At 45.1% G+C, this 22323-nt stretch overlaps 1 protein-coding gene across 1 annotated transcript; it reads left to right on the top strand.

Moving 5' to 3' along the window:
- Positions 1 to 2581: 2581 nt before the first annotated feature.
- paox (polyamine oxidase) lies at positions 2582 to 12796 on the top strand. The gene is made up of 7 exons (XM_048270470.1): positions 2582 to 2948; positions 9095 to 9587; positions 9766 to 9965; positions 10267 to 10522; positions 10846 to 10958; positions 11288 to 11442; positions 12219 to 12796. Exons 1-7 carry the CDS (start codon positions 2789 to 2791, stop codon positions 12375 to 12377), a joined length of 1536 nt encoding a protein of 511 aa, XP_048126427.1. The 5' UTR covers positions 2582 to 2788; the 3' UTR covers positions 12378 to 12796.
- The last annotated feature ends 9527 nt before the right edge of the window (positions 12797 to 22323 follow it).

The following is a 22323-nucleotide window of genomic DNA, read 5'->3' as shown; positions in this document are numbered from 1 at the left end:
ATCTCGGGATATTCTGCTTTGGTTTTGATCCAAAAACCCACCAGAGAGGTTTCCTTATACACACTCTTAAGACCACCATCATTTGCAATTTCGATCAACTGCTCTTCCTCCTGCAGTTTAGCTTCGTGTGACACTACCGTTCGCCAAGAACTGATCAAGTGAAGTGAGCTGACCTGAGGCTGCGCAGCGCTGAAGGCAATATGTAAAAGTGTTGAAGGCGGGACAGACAGACATAAGAAAATAGACCTTGGAAAATGCAAACATGCATGCAATCAAACAACTGCATATAGGCCTATGCCTTGTAAAAACGTGACATTATTGCGAATTAAATTTAGTTTAGTTTGCATGCATTTTTTTAAAACTCATGTCGTAGGCTACGGCCTGGTTAGGAATGTCCTGCGGCCCGGTGGTTGGGGACCGCTGCCATAGACCATGCATTCTGCACTCGTGGACGAGAGCCCTCATGTGGAACCACAGAAGGAACTGCAACCAGTTCAGAAACCGGAAGTTTTCCGAGAGTGGCAGTTCTCCCCTTATTAGACATTAGGCGTGTTCGACTTTGACTGAGTCTCCAGTAGGGGTTAAGTCATTGAGAGACCTCAGACCCATTACACCAGCCTCAGACGAGTCCAGGAAGTGACGTCAATTCCGGAAATAAGTACATAATTTACTTTACTCTTTATGGAGAATACAGCTGGAAAAAATGTGTTTTCTTTTACAGTTCATGGAAAAAATAGTCACATTAGGTAGAAGCTTTTTATTATTGTTCGTAATTCACATTTGTTTATTAAATAATCTATCGCAACTGACTGTCCACGAGATCTGCCAGTCAGCTGGAAGGAGCTTGTGATTCACGCATAGGGACTCACGGCAGATACTGCGCGAAATTTTGGTTTATGGCTATCGTTTAGGTGTCCTTCCTATTCATTAACATGAACATGATGACTGACTAATAAATGACTATGATGTTTAATAAACCATTGTAGGCATACAAGTTATCATTATATCACATCAATTAAGTGTTTTCTGTAGGCTAGGCTACATGCTTTAGGCTACAGCATATAAATCAACAATAGGCTATCAACACATTTGCAGTATCACTGTTGCAGAAATCACATACAAGAAGGCATCCTCTTGATTGTTTGTACATTTTTGCACATTCCAACATAAGGAAGCAGCATGAGGAAACTTGTCGTTTTTCTGCCTTATTTTCTAACTACTTTTACGAGTCTGCAGTATCACTGAGTACAGCTGTTACAAGCACAAGAGGGTCTGGCGTCCCTTTGTTATGATGCACTTCCTGCGACGCGGTCATTCATCTCTAAATGACTTAACTCTCTCTGAGTCTGACTTGGTCTGGCTTTCTACGTAAACGTGATCGTGCAGCTCATCCCGGACAGACAGGCTACAGTCTGCCTGACGTGACTCGCGGGAGATATCGCGGAATTTTGTTTGCAATAAATACAGCAGAACTTTCATTCTTACTCATTAAAATGAGCATGATGAATGACGAAATAAATTCTTATGATGTAGTTTAAATAAACCACTGTTGTCATACAGTTAACAGGCCTGCATTGTAGCACATAAATTCAATATCAAGTGTTTCCCCTATATGTGTGTCTATCTATTTAGCCAACAGCAGAAAATAACAGAATATCCAAACGTTTTCAGTAGGCTAGCCTACCATTGTTGCAGAAATCACGTATAAGAAGGTATCCCTTCGATTTCTGTTTATTTTCGCATATTCCAATATAAGGAAGCAGCATGAGACTCTCGTCATAATCGTCATGAGGACATTCCTCCCAAATGGCCCTATCACGTCTTTGCACTGACGTCATGATGGCGTGTTTTAGCTCGTGCAGCTCGTGGAAGGCAACTGTAAGATCTGACTGCAGGCTAAGACTCCCGCGATATTTTAAGGTCATGTGACATGGTGTCACGGTGGTAAGTCCCTCCCTGGCTGACAGAAGTCGGACAGAATTTCTAACCAGCAAGCATTGCGTCCATCCCAGTATGCATTGTGTTCAACCCAGCATGCATCACATCAAGTCAGATCTGCACAGATCTGCCTTAAGTCGAACACGCCTATTCTATGCTATTACTAACTTGTATCAAAGATTGTTAAGGCGGAGCAAGATATTTAATCAGGAGCCACTTCCGGGAACTTGGATCGCACGGGGGGTGGTCAAAATCCCCCTTTATGCAGAGCAGAGGCAGTGACTGCTCCATTGAAGTCTATGGGCATAGCTCAGAATTTTACCACATATGCTAAGGTCTTGGTTCTATAGAGTTAAGAATGTGAATTTTGGGCATGTTTTCATGATCCTCAAACCCTTCTGAACATTTCAGGTACATTTTTAGCATTTTTGAGCATTCCAGTCTGGAGAAAATCGACTTTATATCAGGTGTGCTCCGGTTATTTATGCCGTTGCTGTTGGCCGGTTGCAACTTACGCTCATCAATACGTCATCGACACGCCTCTTTATGCAGACAGGATTCGATCCCCATTTCGCGCCCATAGACATGAACTACAACGAAGTAGGCTATCTTGCTCCGCCTTAACAATCTTTGCTTGGATCACGTGATCACACCCGGACTACCGTGTCAACTTTCAATTCCACAAAGTGTCAACGCTGTCGGTAGCCTGTAAAATAATTCAGGTCTAAGAGGATAGGCTCAAAGTAGTCCTACATGCATGTGGCTAACGTTTCGAGTATAGGTTTAACTAAACTGAACTATCACTTTGTCGCCCGTCTGCTACGAAAACCGAAGCGTTTTGCGACTTGCAATGGCTCATCTTCCAAGTCTCGACGCTAAAATTGTTATAGTTGGCTGCGGGATCTCCGGGATTGGTGCTGCGCTGAAACTCACAAAGTATGGATTTCAGAATGTCCGTATTGTCGAGGCCACGGGAAGGAGCGGTGGAAGAGTACGAACGGGCAGACTTGGTGAGTTTTGGAGAGAGTTGGTGGCCTATCAGTTACGGTTAACCTGGAGCGGAAGTGGTGGATACAATTTGTGTCCTACTGTTATTTTGACATGTGAATGCACGACTCTAAAGCTTATAAAGCGCACTGATGTAAGGTTCAGCATATGGTCAACTAACAGGCGTCCAGTAGGCTGCCAATGAAATAGCAGCTTGGCAAAACTATCAGACTTAGTGTAATTTAAGGACAAGTTACATTAAGGGCGACCTTTAGACACCAGCGTTGCATCTTTATCTGTATTGGATCATTTTGTCGTTTTACAATGTGTCTAGGCTACTCTGGACTCTGGACGTATTGACTTACGCATCTAGCAACGTTGCTCGCAGCGGTATAGTAGCATCCATCAGGCAAGTCTTATTTAAATAAACTCCTGGTGTATTTACAAACTTTTCAATGCCTCGTTTTATGAGTAAAGAACATACTGTAGAAGTTTCGTACCATTCAGGGCATTATTAGTGGGGTAATTTACGACATACAAGTTGGTACCATTACGACTGCAGAAAGTTTCTGACAGCGCTACTCGACCAGGGTTCGACCAAGGGAAAACAGGTTCTGGGAGGGTGTTTGGCTCGGGGTCATGGTGCAAAGGACTCTAGGGTGAAATTACTCCGAACCATCGCTTTAACTTAGAAACGCTTTACTTATTTGGATAGACAATAGAAATACATCATAGGAGTGATAACATCAAAAAATCTAGACTGGAGTAACTCACTCTGCAACTGGATTATGGACTTCCTTAACAGACCCCAGACTGTCAAATTAGGAAGTCTCTCCTCCACGATCACCCTGAAAACTGGCGCACACAGGGCTGTGTGTTGAGCCCTCTGTTCTACTCCCTTTTCACCCAAGACTGTGCCCCTGTTCAAGTTTGCAGATGACACCACAGTGGTGGGCCTGATCAGAGAGGAGGATCTAAACTGAATGCACTGTATGTGGTGTAAAACAATAACGGTAACTGCAACGCTGCAGGAGTAAGGTACACCCTCATCCACATCAGTGGTTACAATGGCACTACAAAGAGTTGTGAAATCTGCTCAAAGGACTATTGACTCCCAACTCCCCTCCATCCACACATATCATAAACACTGTACAAACAAAGCCAAATCCATTGTCAAGGATGCCACTCACCCAAACTATGGTCTTTTCAGTCTACTCCCATCTGGCAGGCCATACAGGAGCCTGCGCTCCCACACCAGCAGGCTCAGGTACAGCTTCTTTCCAGAGGCTGTAACACTGCTGAACCAAAACTACACATCCTGTCTAGCACTTGCACTTTAGCTGTTCACTGTTTATCTGTTTACTTTTTACTTCTGCACTGTTTACCTGTTTACATTGACTGCATTGCACTGTTTACCTGTTTACTTTTACTCCTGCACTGTTTCATCAATGCCCTTGCACTGCTAACGCCCAAAACTACACAGTATACAAGTGCTGGTCATATAATTAGAATATCATCAAAAAGTTGATTTATGTCAGTAATTCCATTCAAAAAGTGAAACTTGTATATTATATTCATTCATTACACACTGATATATTTCAAATTGTTTATTTTGTTCATTTTGATGATTATAACTGACAGCTAATGAAAATCCCAAATTGAATATGTCAGAGAATTAGAATATTACTTAAGACCAATACAAAAAAAGTTTTTTTAGAAATGTTGGCCAACTGAAAAGTATTGTAACGTCGGCGCACAAGACATTGCATAGCGTTCTCCCACGCAGGGCATGCTGGGATGCAGGAGCGAACAGTTGGTGTTTATGTCTGTATTTCTCCTTAGTTTTGAGTGTAATGTTAGCGTCTTTGTTGTAACATGTTTCCCTTTTAGTTCTCCCTCGTGTTTTTGTGTTATTTGTGTCAGAAGCGACTTTCGAACATGGCCTCTGCCCAGCGAGAGAAGCTGGGAATGGAAGACCATACCACTGGGTGGAGGCCCATGCAAGAGGATCCAGAGAGAGCCCTAGGAAGGGCTGCTAAAAAGCTCGGGGCCTTCTATATCTACTGCCGACGGAGGAGAGGTGCTATCGTCTGGACCTGCCTGCAGCCATGGGAGATCTTGCCGGAAGAGGGGCCTGAAGAAGCGTTCGCGGAGAAGACGACGCTGGCCTGGGCGCTGACTCCACTGCGAGCCGCGACGCGTGAGCAGAGCCGAGGGAGAGCGGCGAGGAAGAGGTTCCTGGACGGCGGACGGTTGGCAGAGACGCTAGGGGCAGCGAACTCACGACGGTGGGGCAGCTTTGACGGAAAGGCCCTCTGAACAATGAACTTTAAAACTTTTGGGTGCGTGTGAGAGGAACCGTGCTGTGTGGGCGCCCGTTCTAGTTGGCCTGTTGGCCGGCGCCGTTAAAAAAAAAGTTTGTGTGGAGTTCGATAGCATGGCCATCTCGGGGGGTCGTGCCTTCGCTGAGGCCGCGAGGGAGTGGAACGGGCCAGGAGCAGAGCAGGACGGCTCTGGCGAGGAGGGACGCCAAGACAGTAGCTGCAGCGGAGAGCCCAGCGGGTCCGGGTTGCTGCGGAGTCGGTGCCTGTCCGTCCTGGTCGGGTGAAACGACGGAGCCGGAGTGGCGCTGGTGCAGCTTCATCTGACCCCTCGAACCCCAGTGCTTGGTACAGTGTCGACGGTTGAAAAGGCCACCCAGGGCCCCGAGGAGAGGGAGGAGTGCCGCGAGTGACACGCCATGGAAAGTGCAGCCTGAGGGCGGCTGCTGAGAGGGAGCTGGTGACGAAGCGGGACGGGCCACGCGGCTGCTAGCACACCCGCATTGGATTGCTAGCAGCGTGGCTCCCCATTGAGTGAGCTCCTGCGGCGTGCACCCCATGTGAGTTGGCGGTACTGTCGCACTGGACTGAGTGGCGGGCGGGACGACGTCAGCATGTGGCTACCTCGTGGTCATTGCCGAGGACGGCAATGGCTTGTTGGGGGAGCTGTGTAACGTCGGCGCACAAGACATTGCATAGTGTTCTCCCACGCAGGGCATGCTGGGATGCGGAGCGAACAGTTGGGGTTTATGTCTGTATTTCTCCTTAGTTTTGAGTGTAATGTTAGCGTCTTTGTTGTAACATGTTTCCCTTTTAGTTCTCCCTCGTGTGTGATCCTTTTTGTGTGGGGGGGCTGCGTCCACCCCCTGTATGTGTAGCGTGTGTGTGTACTTGACCTGCCCCGTGTGTATTGTGTTCTATGTCTGTGTCCCTGCTCTCGTTCTCAGCTAATAAACCTTTTGATTGGACAACTGTGTGTGTCGCTATCAAATCGTTACAGTATGAACATGAAAAGTATGAGCATGTACAGCACTCAATACTCAGTTGGGGCTCCTTTTGCCTGAATTACCGCAGCAATGCGGCGTGGCATGGAGTCGATCAGTCTGTGGCACTGCTCAGGTGTTATGAGAGCTCAGGATGCTCCGATAGTGGCCTTCAGCTCTTCTGCATTGTTGGGTCTGGCTTATCGCACCTTCCTCTTCACAATACCCCATATGGGGTTATGGGGTTAGGGTCAGGCGAGTTTGCTGGCCAATTAAGAACAGGGATACCATGGTCCTTAAACCAGGTACTGGTAGCTTTGCCACTGTGTGCAGGTGGCAAGTCCTGTTGTAAAATGAAATCTGCATCTCCATAAAGTTGGTCAGCAGCAGGAAGCATGAAGTGCTCTAAAACTAGACGGCTGACAGCTGCGTTGACCCTGGACCTCAGAAAACACAGTGGACCAACACCAGCAGATGACATGGCACCCCAAACCATCACTGGCTGTGGAAACTTCCTCCAGACTCTGGGACCTTGATTTCCAAAGGAAATGCAAAATTTACTTTCATCAGAGAACATAACTTTGGATCATTCAGCAGCAGTCCAGTCGATTTTGTCTTTAGCACAGGCGAGACGCTTCTGACGCCGTCTCTTGTTCAAGAATGCGACGGCTGAAACCCATGTCTTGCATGTCTGTGCGTGGTGGTTCTTGAAGCACTGACCCTATTGCTTGTACACTTTTTTTCTACCACATCTTTTCCTTCCTTGTGCCTCTCTATTAATGTGATTGGTCACAGAGCTCTGTGAACAGCCAGCCTCTTTAGCAATGACCTTTTGTGTCTTGCCCTCCTTTGTGGGGCAGCCGTGGCCTACTGGTTAGCGCTTTGGACTTGTAACCGGAAGGTTGCCGGTTCGAACCCCGACAAGTAGGCACGGCTGAAGTGCCCTTGAGCAAGGCACCTTACCCCTCACTGCTCCCCGAGCGCCGCTGTTGTTGCAGGCAGCTCACTGCGCCGGGATTAGTGTGTGCTTCACCTCACTGTGTGTTCACTGTGTGCCGAGTGTGTTTCACTAATTCACGGATTGGGATAAATGCAGAGACCAAATTTCCCTCACAGGATCAAAAGAGTATTTATAGTTATACTTGTGCAAGGTGTCAATGGTCGTCTTTTGAACAACTGTCAAGTCAGTAGTCTTCCCCATGATTGTGTAGCCTACAGAACTAGACTGAGAGACCATTTAAAGGCCTTTAGAAGTGTTTTGTGTTAATTAGCTGATTACAGTGTGGCACCAGGTGTCTTCAATATTGAACCGTTTCACATTCTAATTGTCTGATATACTGAATTATGGGTTTTCATTAGTTGTCAGTTATAATCATCAAAATTAAAAGAAATAAACACTTGAAATATATCAGTCTATGTGGAATGAATGCATACATTATACAAGTTTCATCTTTTGAATGGAATTACTGAAATAAATCAACTTTTTCATGACATTCTAATTATATGACCAGCACCTGTATATTTTTATATTCAGTAACCTGCCCATAAACCTGTGCAATATACATACATATATAATACATTTTAGCAGATGCGTAGCAACAACCTAAATCGAATTATTAGCCTACTCACTGTGTCGTATAGGCTATTTTAAAACACACAGGCTGTAGTTCCTACCTGTAATCCATGACAACAGCGTTGGCATCATGTAGCCTAACCTATGTCTTCCCAAGTGATTTAAAACTAAACAAATGTCTTTGATAAATATCCAACAACCCTGTCTGTCCCCTACTAATAGATAGTGTTAAAGGAAAGTTTCTGATAATGACAGCAGTTGCAGACTGTTGAAATGTCTGGTCGCTCGAACCACAATACACCTGAGGGATGTGCGCTTCTATCAGTAAGTTTAATTTGCATTGTCTTAATTTCGTCTGCCTGCAAATGTAGGTTTAACAAGCTGCAAAAACAAGCTGGGTGCAGCAAAAATCCCAGCTATTCACAAGTTTGTTATGTCCCATGTCTAATTACAGTCACTTTCATTAGGATAGCCTACATATTGTGCACTTAATAGCCTAATACAGACTGTCCAAATAGCATTTAGGGATCATTATTTGTGTAGCTTAAAGTGAATCCTTACTCACATTGGTGATTCACATTGTTTATTATCACATATGAACCTCATAGCCTAGGACTTCGAGACACGGGGCAAACTTCTACCACCATACCAACCAATGAAATACATTCTAAGTTAAAACATACAGCACATGTTTTAACTTAGAATTGTCACATACAGCAAACATCACCTCACCATCCGCTAGCCGCCTGCTGATTGAACAACATGTTACAATGCAAAAATGCTGTTTTCCCCTGATAAAAGTGAAACCGGAGTTTTCTCACAAACCAGACCGCATGGAAATATGTGCATTTTTCCTATGTGTAAACGGGGTCTTAGAAGCCATCTGTCGAGCTTCTAGCCACAGTACAGCATGTTTGTTGCAAACAAAATCAACGGATGCGTGCTCAGATGACATGATAGACAAGGCACTGTTGCTCATCTGTCCATCATTGTACAAAACCCAATTTGATTGGTCCAAACAGCTCTGGTTTGGGCATAGTTGCTCCACAACAGAATAAGTCCAAACCGAACTTCCCGACCTCAAATGTTGTGGACGGGGCTAAGTTCAGCTGGCACCTAGGCTAGGCGTTTGACGGAGTTCTGCCATAGCTTGACCCCAAGTAAAATTATATAACCATAGCATCCCAGTATTGTGTCATGTCTGTAATGATAACTGGTGTTCCAGTGTTGTGTTGTGGGTGTATTGGTACGGGTGGTCCTGTATCATGCTATCAGGCTTTGTCTGTGTCTAGGTAGCAACATTGTGGAGATCGGCGCCAACTGGATCCACGGCCCATCTCAGGAGAACCCTGTGTTCCGGCTGGCCTGCCACTACAGCCTGCTTGACCCAGAGTCCATGACGGAGGAGAACCAGGCGATGGACGTGGGCGGCCATCCTCCCTTCGTGCCCAGCTTCCTGCGCAGCTCAGGGGGGACTGTGTCGGCGGAGCGTTTGGTGCCTGCCTTGGAGCTTTTCTCCCGGGTGCTGGAGCAAAGCCAGGGCTTCAGCCAGGGAGGGGAGCCCGTGGCCAGTGTGGGGGGGTACGTTAGGGCAGAGCTGCCGCGCCTGGCAGAGGAAGAGTGGCGTGGGGAGGAAGCGGGCACGCGAGACCTGAGGATGGCGCTGGCCACCACCCTGCTGAAGGTGGAGTGCTGTGTGAGTGGAACACACAGCATGGACGAGGTGGGGCTGGGGGCGTTTGGACTCTACCAGACACTGCCTGGACTAGACTGCACCTTCCCCAGGTGAGCATACACACACACACACACACACACACACACACACACACACACACACACACACACACACACACACACAAAGTGCATCACAAGATCAACTATCTGAAAGAGACTTTCTCTTAGTCATCTTCACATCAACATCATGTATTGTGTATTGTATCCGTGTGTGTGTGTGTGTCCTCAGGGGCTTTGATGGGCTGATCGACTGCCTCATGAGTGAGCTCCCGAAGGGTGTGGTCTCCTACAACACACCGGTTCGCTGCATCCACTGGTCCGACGGGAGCGGAGCAAGCGACACACACTCTGATACACACCCTGTGCGGGTGGAGTGTGCCAATGGAGAGGTCTTTCCTGCTGACCATGTTATTGTCACTGTTCCACTGGGTATGTACTTGATACACACACACACACACACATACACACACATACTTGTATTCACTGTAACAACAACAATTCTTCCCCTCTATTCCTATAATCCTCTTCTTCGTTTTTGTATTCATTGTAGTAGTAGTATTATTTATGTTAGAAGCACTATGCTACTCTCCTGGTTCCCTGTCTACCCCCTCACCTGCTGCACTCAGTCTGAAGGACGGCCTTCTTAAAATCATGATGATGGCAAAACAATAACTATTAACATACTTATTATTATACTTATTACCTTAGTTATTCTTTTCCCCCTGTGTAGGTTACTTGAAGAAGCACCATGGCACTCTGCTGAGGCCCCCGTTACCACTGCACAAGCTGCACTCAGTGCAGAAGATGGGCTTCGGCACCAACAACAAGATCTTCCTGGAGTTCCAAGAGCCCTTCTGGGAGCCGCAGACCGAGGCCATCTACCTGCTGTGGGAGGACGAGATGCACCTGGCGGACACGGTGCCCAACGTACACACACACTGGGTCCGCAAGCTCTTCGGCTTCACCGTGCTGAAGCCTACCGAGAGGTACACACACACACACACACACACACACCGGTGCCGCCTAACATACACCTGCACTGAGTCTGCAAGCTCTTTAGCTTTACCGTCCTCAAGCCAGCAATGAGGTACACACACACACACACACACACACACACACACACACACACACACACACACACACACACAGACTGTGTCCAATGTACGCACACATTGGGTTTGCTAGCTCTACAGCTTTCCCAAGCCTATAGAGGTCCACATGCACAGACCCCACTGTATATGTGTAACTTAAGGATTCCTAAAGTGTTTTTGTCTATATATGTGTGTGTGTGTGTGTGTTTTTCTTACAGGTATGGACATGTTCTTTGTGGCTGGATCGCTGGTCATGAATCTGAACATATGGAATCACTCTCTGAGACAGAAGTTCTGAACACGGTCACACAAGTCCTGCGCAGGTTTACAGGTAACACACACTCACAAATGCACACACTGACTGTTTGACTGTATGACTAAGTCTTCAGTTGGTACATTGGTATCTTCAATGTGCCCATTTGGCGCCAAGCGGATACTCAGGGGACAGGGGATACTTTGTCTAAAACCTACGAAACGTGTGCACCTGCATGTGTGTGTGTCTTCATCTGGAAGTGCATGTGCCCCATTTACCCCATATTTTGCACATTATGGATTAATATTTCTGCTACTGTTGGACACTCCATTTAAGCTAAATTTGGATCTTGTCATGTACTTATCCTACTTGTCAATCCAAATAAAGAATTCAAATGTGTGTATTAGGTATCCCTACGTTGAGTCCCAGTAGGATGCTGCGCTCTCAGTGGTTCCATGATGAATTCACCTGTGGCTCCTACTCTTACCTGGCTACCGGCTGCTCCGCTCGTGACACTCAACACCTGGCAGAACCACTGCCTACAGAACACACACATTCCAGGGTAAGGACACACACACACACACACACACAACAAACACACACAAACTCACACTTTATTCTGGCTACCGGCTGCTTTGTCCGAGACATACAACACCTGGCAGGACCACTGCCTATAAAACACACTCAAGGCTAAGAAGACACTGAAACACACACACACACACACACACACTGGGTCCGTAAGCTCTTTCTGCCATACTCAAGCTCGTTTTACAGCACACAAGCCTACGGCGAGGCACACACACACCAGGGTAAGGAGACACAAACACATACACACACCAGGGTAAGGAGACACAGAACACACACACACCAGGATAAGGAGAGACACAAACACATACACACACACATTGGATCTGTATATTTTTACCATACTCAAGCCTATTGCCACACATGCACACACACAGAGACACTTCACCTGTGGCTTCCACTCTTACCTGGCCTCTGGCTGCTCCGCTCGAGACATACAACACCTGGCAGACACCTTCTAGGGCAGAGGTTCTCAAACTTTCTGGGACAAAGGTACACCAGAAGCACACACATTATTATTATTATTATTATTACAGGCTATTACCAGGGGTATTCATTCTCAAATGCCCATATTTGTTTTATACATACAGGTTTTTTGTTGCTAGAGCAGGCAGCTGAAAATGTTGCTTAATCTGACAATTGCAACATATCATTCACCTTTGAACACCGTTTGAGAACCACTGCTCTAGGGTAAGGAGACACACATTCACTCATGTCATTTGTGTGTGTGTGTGTGTGTGTGTGTGTGTGTAGCCCCTGCAGGTGCTGTTTGCTGGTGAGGCCACTCACGGCTCTTTCTCCTCCACCGTCCACGGAGCTCTGCAGACTGGCTGGAGAGAGGCGGAGAGACTCATCACACACTACTCACACTCCTCCTCTTCATCCCCCTCTCCTCTCTCCTCCAAACTCTAATCCCTCTTCCCTCTGTCACACTCTCCCAGTCTTCTTCTCACCAGCTCTCTCCACTTCTCCAACCACTCCCTTATCCTCTTTTCTTCACCTTTTGCAATCATCTCCCATCTCCGTTTCTCTCTATCTCTCCTTTTCCTTTTTCATTCTCTTTCACTGCTCTTGCTGTCTCCAACCAGTAGGTGGCAGACTCTCCCTCTGCTGTGCCTCTCTGCTCCTGAGCTCCAAGATCAAAACAGAGCCTTAGCCCTTAGCCATGATGCTCGCTGACCCTGTGTTTTGCCAAAGTCTGTTCGCAAAAGTCTGTTTGTGTAGAATCTCCAGTTATGTTTCAGCTGTTGTCCTAAAAGTCTGGAAGATTGCACTAAAAAGAAATGCACTATCCTCTGCTTTGTACAAATAAATAATATTTGATATAATAATACGTTATGAAAGTATACACATCTGATTTTATATAAAACATTAATGAATAAGTGTGTGCATCATGCGCGGGCACGCCTGCCGACACCGGTGAAATGCACCGAAGGTTCACTTAACTTTGGTCACATGACATGGGGATTTTGAACGATGTTTCGAAGCAGTGGTCACATGACATGGCTGTTTTGAACCACGTTTCGAAGCAGTGTTTCGAAACACTTGTGCTTCGAAGCCTCGACACTGATTCAAGATGTCGGTTTCGAAAGTCACACCCCTACTGTTTATCATAGGCTAGCCCAGGGGTTCCCAAACTTTTCCACAACAAGGCCCCCCAAATACTACTAGGTTCTGGCCAAGGACCCCCTTTATTGGGAGCCAAGCAGCGAAGCTGCGAAGGCACCCATTGTGATTCTATGATTTCTTATTATTATACTTTCTTCCGCCATGGAAGTCAATGGCAGCCCATAGAACCGTCTGGTAAAAAGTTGTGAAATTTGGCACACTTATTAGGGACAGTACCATGATTAATGTCACCAAGTTTCATGATGGCAACTCAAGCCTCTAGCCACCAACAGGCCAAAGTTGGATGTAATGCTCACGACGTAACTTTTGACCCGTATGGCCGATTGTCAAAAATGTGGTATTGTTGTAATCCTTGGACCAAGCCGAGTTCAACGCACTCTATGACGTCATTTTCCGCCATGATGGATGAGTGAGCTCATATCTCAGCAACCCTTTCATCTGTCATAACCAAACTTAGTACATGGACTTATATCCCCATCTGTAGAGCACTCAAAAATCTGGTGACCTTTGACCTCTAGGGGGCTGTAATTAGCTTAAAATGCATTTTGGCCTGTAGCTGTTGATGTGTTTGGAATTAAAACATACTAGTGGTGTCTGGTAGTACTTTTGGATGTCCTTAGGGCTGACCCAGGCCAACTTGTGATGTCAACATAATTGATTCGGGCCGCCATATTGAATTTTAATCAAAAACACCTAAAAAAGTTTTCACTGGTCACAATTTTATCTGATTTTCACCAAAATTGGCTCAGACCATCCTCAGACCGTGCCTTATCAGTGTTTAATTTTCTGGAACGATTGACAGAAGCTGCCGCCTGTAACAGCCAATCAAATTTGCGCTTAAGCCAGCCAAACAGGAAGTGAGTCATATCTCAGCAACGCTTTCATGTATCAAAACCAAACTTAGTACATGGTCCTCAGGACCCACCAGGAGGACGCCAAGAAATTTGGTGACCTTTGACCTCTAGGGGTTCTGGAATTGGCAAAATGTATTTTGGCCTGTAGTTGCTGTATCATTCTGCAATGGAGGTCAATGGCAGCCCATAGAACCGCCTGGTTCATCCTGATGATGCACAAATAATTTGGTGACCTTTTGACCTCTATTGGGGCATTGAAATCACAGCAAGCATGATCATATCTCAATCATCTTTTATTTTTGATGTGAAACTGTTGACAGCGAAGTTCCATCCAGTTAATTCTAATGCATGCGGCGCAAGGGTGGGGCGGGTGGGACGGCAGGGGCGATTCGCGGGCGGTGGGTTGGTTGGGTGAGGGGGCTGCAACACTCAGCCCTGGTTCAGCCACAAAAATCAGTTATGTTTTGATGTGAAACTTGACCTTGTAACTCAGCCAATCTTGGGTTGTTTGACATGGAACTTGTTGTGACTGCTTAATGCTATATGCCTGATGCCACGGCATTGAGTTGCATGGCAAATCTGGACTTCTGGACTGCTGAACTGCCTGCTTGGCCCCCTCATTGCTGCTTGCAGCTATATTGTGTTATTAAACCTATCGACAATACTACGGCAAATGTAAAAATACATTAACCTAATCCTACAGTAATAATTATTTTAGCCACAAGCATTTCGCGATGGAGCATACAGTGTGTAAAAATTGCATTTGGGGCTTTCTGCTATATGAGAGCTATCACTCTACTATTATTCCTAGTCATTATCATGGAAAATATAATGTTCAGATATGCAACAAATTATTATAATGTCATTTATAACAGCCCCCTCATAGTATAGGTATATTTTAATTTTTTTAAATGTATTTATTTATTGCTTTTATTTTTCCTTCCAACTTGCTGAGGCCCCCCTGGCACCCCCTCGCGGCCCCCCACTTTGAAAACCACTGGGCTAGCCTACATCACAAAATCTCATACAAAATGAAACCAAACTAGTGAAACAAAGGCGAACACTTTAACAGGGGAAATTAATTGGGCATGAATCATACTGAACGCTATTTTGTCAATGAGCAGAAACACACACGACATTCAAACTATTGATAAGATGTGCACTATGGAAACTGGTCTGTAACTTTGGGCTAATAAATGCCATTGACTCGCCATATCCTGACTTAAAAACCCTTTGTTTGCTTTTACTTTATCGCAAACTCGGTGGGGCAGCTTATAGTCTTTTTCAATTCATAGAAGGGCGAGCCCACAGTCTATGTGCCATGGAGCCCAAGTTTCGGCTTTGTTCACCCAATGCAGTCACTGGTCGTAATTACAAAGTCCGGGAAGGTTCGTTCAATCTTTTAAAGTTGTGCAGTAAAGTACACTGTAAAGTGCAGTAGCCTATCTGTCCCCTTTGGAATAATATCTCGAAGTAGCCTCAGATGAGGTCCAGTGTTAGGCTACCATACGATCCAACCTAGGAAAGGGCTAGCAGCTACCTTGGAAACACTTATGTCAAACTCCACAAGCTAGCACTCCGACCATAGAGAGTATGAACCATGACTCCGACGATATCACAGATTGATAATAATGCGTTTACTAGCTGGTAGCTAAACCACAGGTCTGTAAACAGAATCCAATGTCCCTTTCTACTCACCCTGAAGCCAGTTGTTCACCGTCTCAGGGCAGATTGTTGATGCTGAGGGAGTTTAACTTCGCGGTGCTGCGCTATCCAAGAGACTTCGTGCAATATCAACATCCACAAGGTAAAAATCTGCAAACTCTCCACTAACGTTAGCCTAAAAATAAACGGCAAACTTCGTGTATCCTCCGTGTATCTGGGGTCAACTTGGGGTGACGAAGTTTTTAACAGTTTCAAGGAGGGAGAGAGCCCGGTGTGAGTTGCTGTTACGAGTGCCAGTAGTCCAGACTGCGTTAGCCTACATTGCCGTGACAATGCGTGTTATATAGCTTATTTGTATATGCACCGTAGCTTCGCATAGGCCTAATGTAGTGGTGGTGAGTGAGTATGCAGTTGTGTGGAGGATGTACAGTAGGCAATGTGTGTGTGTGAGGGATGGAGGGAGACATAGAGAGCGTGCGTGTTGCTGTCTCAAGCGCCCCTCGTCTAGTTTTCTACATGACCGGTAGGCTAGGTTTACGGTAGCCTATGTTGTGCCGCACAAAATGTATCTATGTTGTACATTGCACAAAATAAAGTTGATGAAATAATGTGCTGTGTATGTAGGGGAGAGGGGGGGGGGGGCAGTGTGCTGCAAGTATGGTGAAGGGACTTACTATTGCAAGCAGAGTACTGTATGTATGATGTATGTGAGTGATGACGTGATGTGATGATGATAAAGATGTGTGTGTGGGCGGGAGGGGAGTGGAGCAGTGACTGTGTGTGTGTGTGTGCAGTGTGTGTGTGTGGGTAGGTGGGGGCAGTGTGCTGTAAGTATGTAGAGGATGTGTGTTGGAGAAGATTCTGAAGACAATGTGCTGTGTAGTGAGGGGGGGGGGTGTGCAGCAAGTATGTAGAGGAGGCTTACTGTAGCAAGCAGTGTGCTGTATGTATATGAGGTGATGACAATGATGTAAGTGTGTGTGTGCTGGGGATGGGGGTGGTGGGGGCAGAAAGGCTAGGCAATCAAGGACATGGGTAGATAGATGGAGGAGAAATCAAAAATAATAAAGAAAAAGTTCTATGGAGATGTGCAAAAGTTGGAGAAAGTCAGATGTGTGTGTGTGTGTGTGTGTGTGTTTTGACATGTGATGAAATAAGAAAATAGGTCTGTAGCATAGGGATGTAAAAGTGCTAAAAGTCATGTAGGTGTGTGTGTGTGTCTCAACCGCTGAAGTGTAGAAGGCCTTCATGATGGATGTAGAAACTTTGAATTTCCTTAGCTGACGAAGGAAGTAGAGTCGTTGTCTGGACTTCTGTTAACAGTCCATGTTAAGTCTTCAGTAATGTGGACACCAAGGTATTTAAAACTTGTGACTCTCTCTACAGGTTGCCCGCTGATCATTAGTGGGGTGTAACTAGTTCTGCTGCTGCCTTCTGTAATCCACTACCATCGTGTTGAATGCTGAACTAAAGTCAATGAACAGCATCCTCACATAATTCCCATTCCCCTCTTCCAGGTGAGTTAAGGTGGTGTCCATGAGGTTTGAGATGGCATCCTCTGTAGACCTGTTGGCTCTGTAAGCAAATTGGAGGGGGTTGAAGGAGGCAGGGAGGATCTTAGCATCTTTAATAGCTCTACGTAAAGATGCTGCTTTGTAATCCGTCATATCCCCTGAAATAAGCCCAGCATTATAAGTGAAGTTGAAAATACCTTCGAAAACTTGCCCCTCCACTTTCAATCAACTACAGTAGGCTATTCATCAAACGTCTATCAATAAAATAAGCAAACAATGAGTACCTATAGGCCTATGTTAATAATTATAAGGCTATCACAATTAAAATAATAACCATATGGTAGTAGGCAGACTATCTGTTTTGTTTTGTGAGCAAATACATTTAGCAAATAGTTTCTAAATGGAATAAAGCTCCTTAAAAATTAGCACAGAGGTCTGATGTGAATGACAGCTATCTGAACCAATAAGACGACATAATTACCATTAGAATTAAATTAGCTTGGCTGTTAGCCTGGTCGGGACAAGGCTAGGTGCAGAGAATAAATCCCCATGGTAACTTATGTGCCATCTCTTTTGTGAAACCAAGTCAAGGCTAAATTCATCCAGGATAACCTAAAAATCCCAGCTTAATCCCTTATCTAGGTTTTGTGAAATACCCCTCTGATCTAAACTCCATAAGAAAACAGTGGGGTGAGTTAAAGAGGAGAATGCATAAGTGTGGACCTAGGAATCTGGACGATCTGGGGAGATTTTGTAAAGACGAACGGTCTTAAATCCCTTGCTTTGTATTCTCCTACTTTATGGGCTGTCATAGGAGAATATTACAAGCTGTTTTATTGGCAAAGGGAGGCTTAAGAAGGTATTAGCCTACAAGCAGGGTGCCAATAATTGTGAGCGACTTGTTTTTGTTAAAAAATATTTCTTTTTGTATTAGATTTTCCTTTTTCTCAAAATAAATTTGCTTCCCTTCAAGGTTGGATTTTTCCTTTTTTTTCATTTTGAGATTACAATAAATCAACAGATTATTTTTTATACCAGTTTTTAGTCAACTTTAGCAGAGGTGCCAATAATTCTGGAGGGTACTGTAGGGTTGACATGATTTGTAAATCAGCATTCTTTTTTAATTCACATTTTACAAAGTGTCCCAACCTTTTAAGAATTCGGGTTGTACAATGTGTTTTTTCTTTCATTCCACTTTAGTTTAGGGGACAAATGTTAATGGTAATATTGTGGGTACCGAAGGTGAGGCTGTATGTTTAGGGACAGGGGCCCGTTGCACAAAAGTTTGGCACCAAGCGGATACTCAGGATACTTTGTCTAAAACCTACAAAACGTGTGCACCTGCATGTGTGTGTGTCTTCATATGGAAGTGCAGGTGCCCCATTTACCATATTTTGTGTATTTTATATGACAGAGTATTAGGGCCACACTGAGGAAGAAAGAAAAAGTCATACATTTATGAGTGGTTCTTTCTGTGGAAAAGATGCATTTTCTTGCATATAAGTATAAGTATATATACTCTTTTGATTCCGTGAGGGAAATTTGGTCTCTGCATTTATCCCAATCCGTGAATTAGTGAAACACACTCAGCACACAGTTAACAGAAGCACGCACTAATCCCAGCACGGTGAGCTGCCTGCAACAACAGCGGCGCTCGGGGAGCAGTGAGGGGTTAGGTGCCTTGCTCAAGGACACTTCAGCCGTGCCTACTGGTCGTGGTTCGAACTGGCAACCCTCCGTTAACAGGTCCGAAGCGCTAACCAGCAGGCCACGGCCAGGGACGGATTAAACAAATATGGGCCCCTGTGCACAATATCAAAAAAGGCCCCCCCTCCCCCTGACCGCGACGCGCGCGGGCACGTTTGCGTTTTCTGTCTGACTCAGGTGACGTGAACATTTGCTACCTGCATGTCATGATAAGGTTTTCACTTCACTGCTGCTTGACACTACCTTGCATAGAGACATATTTCACGTTAACAGTGGAGATGTTAGCAAAACTATAGCGTTTGGTAAATGGAGATGCAGATCATCTCCCTAATTAATTTCTTTGCGCAACAGCCCACATTATGCGCTCACCCAGCGAGACGTGAGGTGAAATAAGTGTAGGCCTATCTGTCATCGGCATCGCCATAGGCTATTTGCTACGATATAAGCTACTGTTAGGCCTACAACAAGTCGCGATTTATTAGGCTATCCAATCGCTATGCTGTTTTCATGAACATTGCAGGAATCCACTTCATTCACCTACCCACGAGTGGGTCAGTTTCACTTTCGCAAACACGCATACACATTGAATGAGCACTCATAGCCTACCACTTCCACCTAATGTTATGCCTCTATATTTTATGAATTAAGAAGTATTTATTGATCAGGAAAACATTTAGTTTATTTTTCTTTCTGTCCGCGGTTCCATAACACCATTCAGTTGTGCCGCAAATTAACAGACAGAAGCACCGGGCATAATCTAGCCTAAATTCATGGCAATTTTTTTTTTAAATCCGAGGGCCCCCATTGGCTGAGGGCCCCTGTGCACGTGCACACTTGGCACAAGCCATGATCCGTCCCTGGCCACAGCTGCCCCCAATATTCTTTATACAGTCCTGAGACTTAAGACAATGTGATGCTGATGTGCCAAAAGGTTAAGTATGTCCTTGTTTGTGAAACCTATACTGAAGTACAATTCCACTAAATGCTCCACAGCCCTCATTTTAATAACTGTCTTCCTCTAAAACAATGGGTTACAATATTATGACTTTATTCTCGAAGTCTGTGAATTTTCTTTTTCTCTGTGGCCCTAATATTCTGTCATTTTATTTATAGCCTTATAGTCTATGGGAAACTGTAAATTATCTAATGATTGCAACATTATCTAAAATCATCATTTATCCAAAATGATTGAAATGAATGATCACAAACGTTTAAATAATGACAGTGGGTCATAACAACAATGTGTAGTGGGCAGTAGAATAACTATTGGTTCCCGTTTTTGGTGACTGCTGACTGAGATAAGGGATGAGATTAAATAGATCCTGGAATTTAGCCTGGTCTGGAGCAGGCTAGCACCACAGAATAAATCTCCACTGTAACTTATACCATAACATATCCTACTGCCCCCTGTCCCGCTTTTGTGCAACTGGATCACGGATAAATTGAGCTAGGATTACCAAGATATCCCGGCTCAATCCCTTATCCTAGTTTTGAGCAACGGGCCCCAGGTCTCCCTGTTTTCCTTTTATGTCTATACAGTGATGTCCACTTTTGTGCTGTGATTTTGTGTTAAATGTGATATGTTGTAAATTTGTGAACTTTTTGTGAATTTGTGGGGGAAAAAAACTTTTTAAAACAGAAATGGTCTCGTTTCTCCACCTGTCCTATACACAATTGATGGGGAGGTGCTGGATAAGCTAGTAAAGTGGGCAGTAGAGCCCATCCTCCCGCTGAGGTGGCGGTTCTACCCGCCGAGCACGGCAATTTCTGATGGCACTAGTTTCATAAACGTGAAATTTCCTAAGGAAGTGGCCTCTTTGTCTTTTCTCTTTGTTTAAAATTTGACACGGCATCACCGAGGTGCAGTTAGTGTTGAATAGGGTGACAGCCGCAGGGAGGAAGCTTCCTCTGAACCTGCTGGTCCGGGTGAGGAGAGACCTGTAACACCTCCCAGAGGGGAGTAGGGTGAATAGTCTGTGGTTGGGGTGAGAACAGTCTTCGATGATGCTGTGCGCCTGTAGGGAGTGAGGAACCGGTGATGCGTTGGGTAGTTTTCACCACCCTCTACAGAGTTCACCAGGATCTGATGGTGCATTCAGGGCACTTTGGAATGACAAGGACCGCCCCCATGGCTACTTTGTTTTTCCGACAGCAAGTGTTCATGTGCTTTGCAGTCGGATGTGTGACAAACACGGATGCCACAACAAAGGTTAAAACATAGGCCTACACTCACTAATCCTAAACAAACAACTGTATTTGCTTAAAATGTGTAAGACGCTCGTGAAAGAAAGATATGCAGCTTTCAAGGGACGGAAACGGCAAATTCCCAAGTTCACATTAAAACTGTTGGACATGAAATCCACATGGACTACAAACGAACTACAACATGACGACAAAAGTGATGACGAGCCCCTAACTGGGCACCTCTGTTAGCAAAATCAGAGCCCGTCTACGGAGAGCCTCCCCACTCTCTATTAATCCCATACAAACCAAATTTGGCTGCAGTTCACCAGAGTTCACCTAGATGGCGATCGCGGGCGAGTCCAAAATACATGGGGTCCTATGGAGCTACATGGCTACATTTGTTGTTTTCACCTATTTAACAACTGAAACAACTCAGATTTTATTTTTCGCAAAATGGATATGGATTATCAATCAAAAATTAAATAATCCGGGAGTCATGTCCTTTCGTTTTCTGACAGGTTGGGTCGTTGTTGCCCATAACACGCTAGCATTGATGCTATGCTATGATCATGCTTATGAATGACGTCATTGACACGTTTGAAAGGCTTTTTAGAACAATTAAGTGACTAAAAAATAAAATACTCAACCAAGTGTATTGTCTTTGCCTCCCCTTTCGAATACAATATTCAAATTACTTGAAAAAAAATTATATCCCGAGAAAAGTGGATTTTGAGGGGTACAGCTCCATACACCTCCATTCATTCTGGACTTGCCTGCGAGCGCCCCTAGATGCAGTACCACATCGGAAGCGTTCCGAGAGTGAAGGTTCTCCCCTGGCATTCTCTGGCAAAATCTAGCCAAAGATGGTTGATTACGAAGATACTTCGAGAGGCCATTTCCTGTCCCTGGAAATTTATGCAAATAGGGTAGCAGTACACGCCCCCGCACATTTATGCAGTGATTGGGCTCTCTTTTTAATGTTGAGGTCTATGGCAGAATCTAAGAATTTCCCAGAATTTGTCAAAGCCTTATTTTTCTGAGCAATGGATGCACATTTCGGTATCATGATCTCCAAACCCTCCTCCCTATTTCAGTAGAATGTCGTGATAGTATGACCCTCCAGTCTGGAGAAAATTAATGATTCAACATTAATGAAGGTGTACACCAAGTTTATTTTGTACTCCGGCTTGTCTGGCGTGGAACCGAGGCGTTCAAACGTAAGTCATACGTCAGTGACACGCCCCTGTGCAGGCGGGAACTGAACCAGAGCCCGTCTCTGACTGAACTCCACTTTGCCCTCATAGA

Source organism: Alosa alosa, chromosome 18 (genome assembly GCF_017589495.1).
Source record: "Alosa alosa isolate M-15738 ecotype Scorff River chromosome 18, AALO_Geno_1.1, whole genome shotgun sequence".
NCBI classification, from domain to species: domain Eukaryota; kingdom Metazoa; phylum Chordata; class Actinopteri; order Clupeiformes; family Clupeidae; genus Alosa; species Alosa alosa.
The sequence above is the reverse complement of the archived record's forward strand: the minus strand, read 5'-3'. Positions and strand labels throughout refer to the sequence as shown.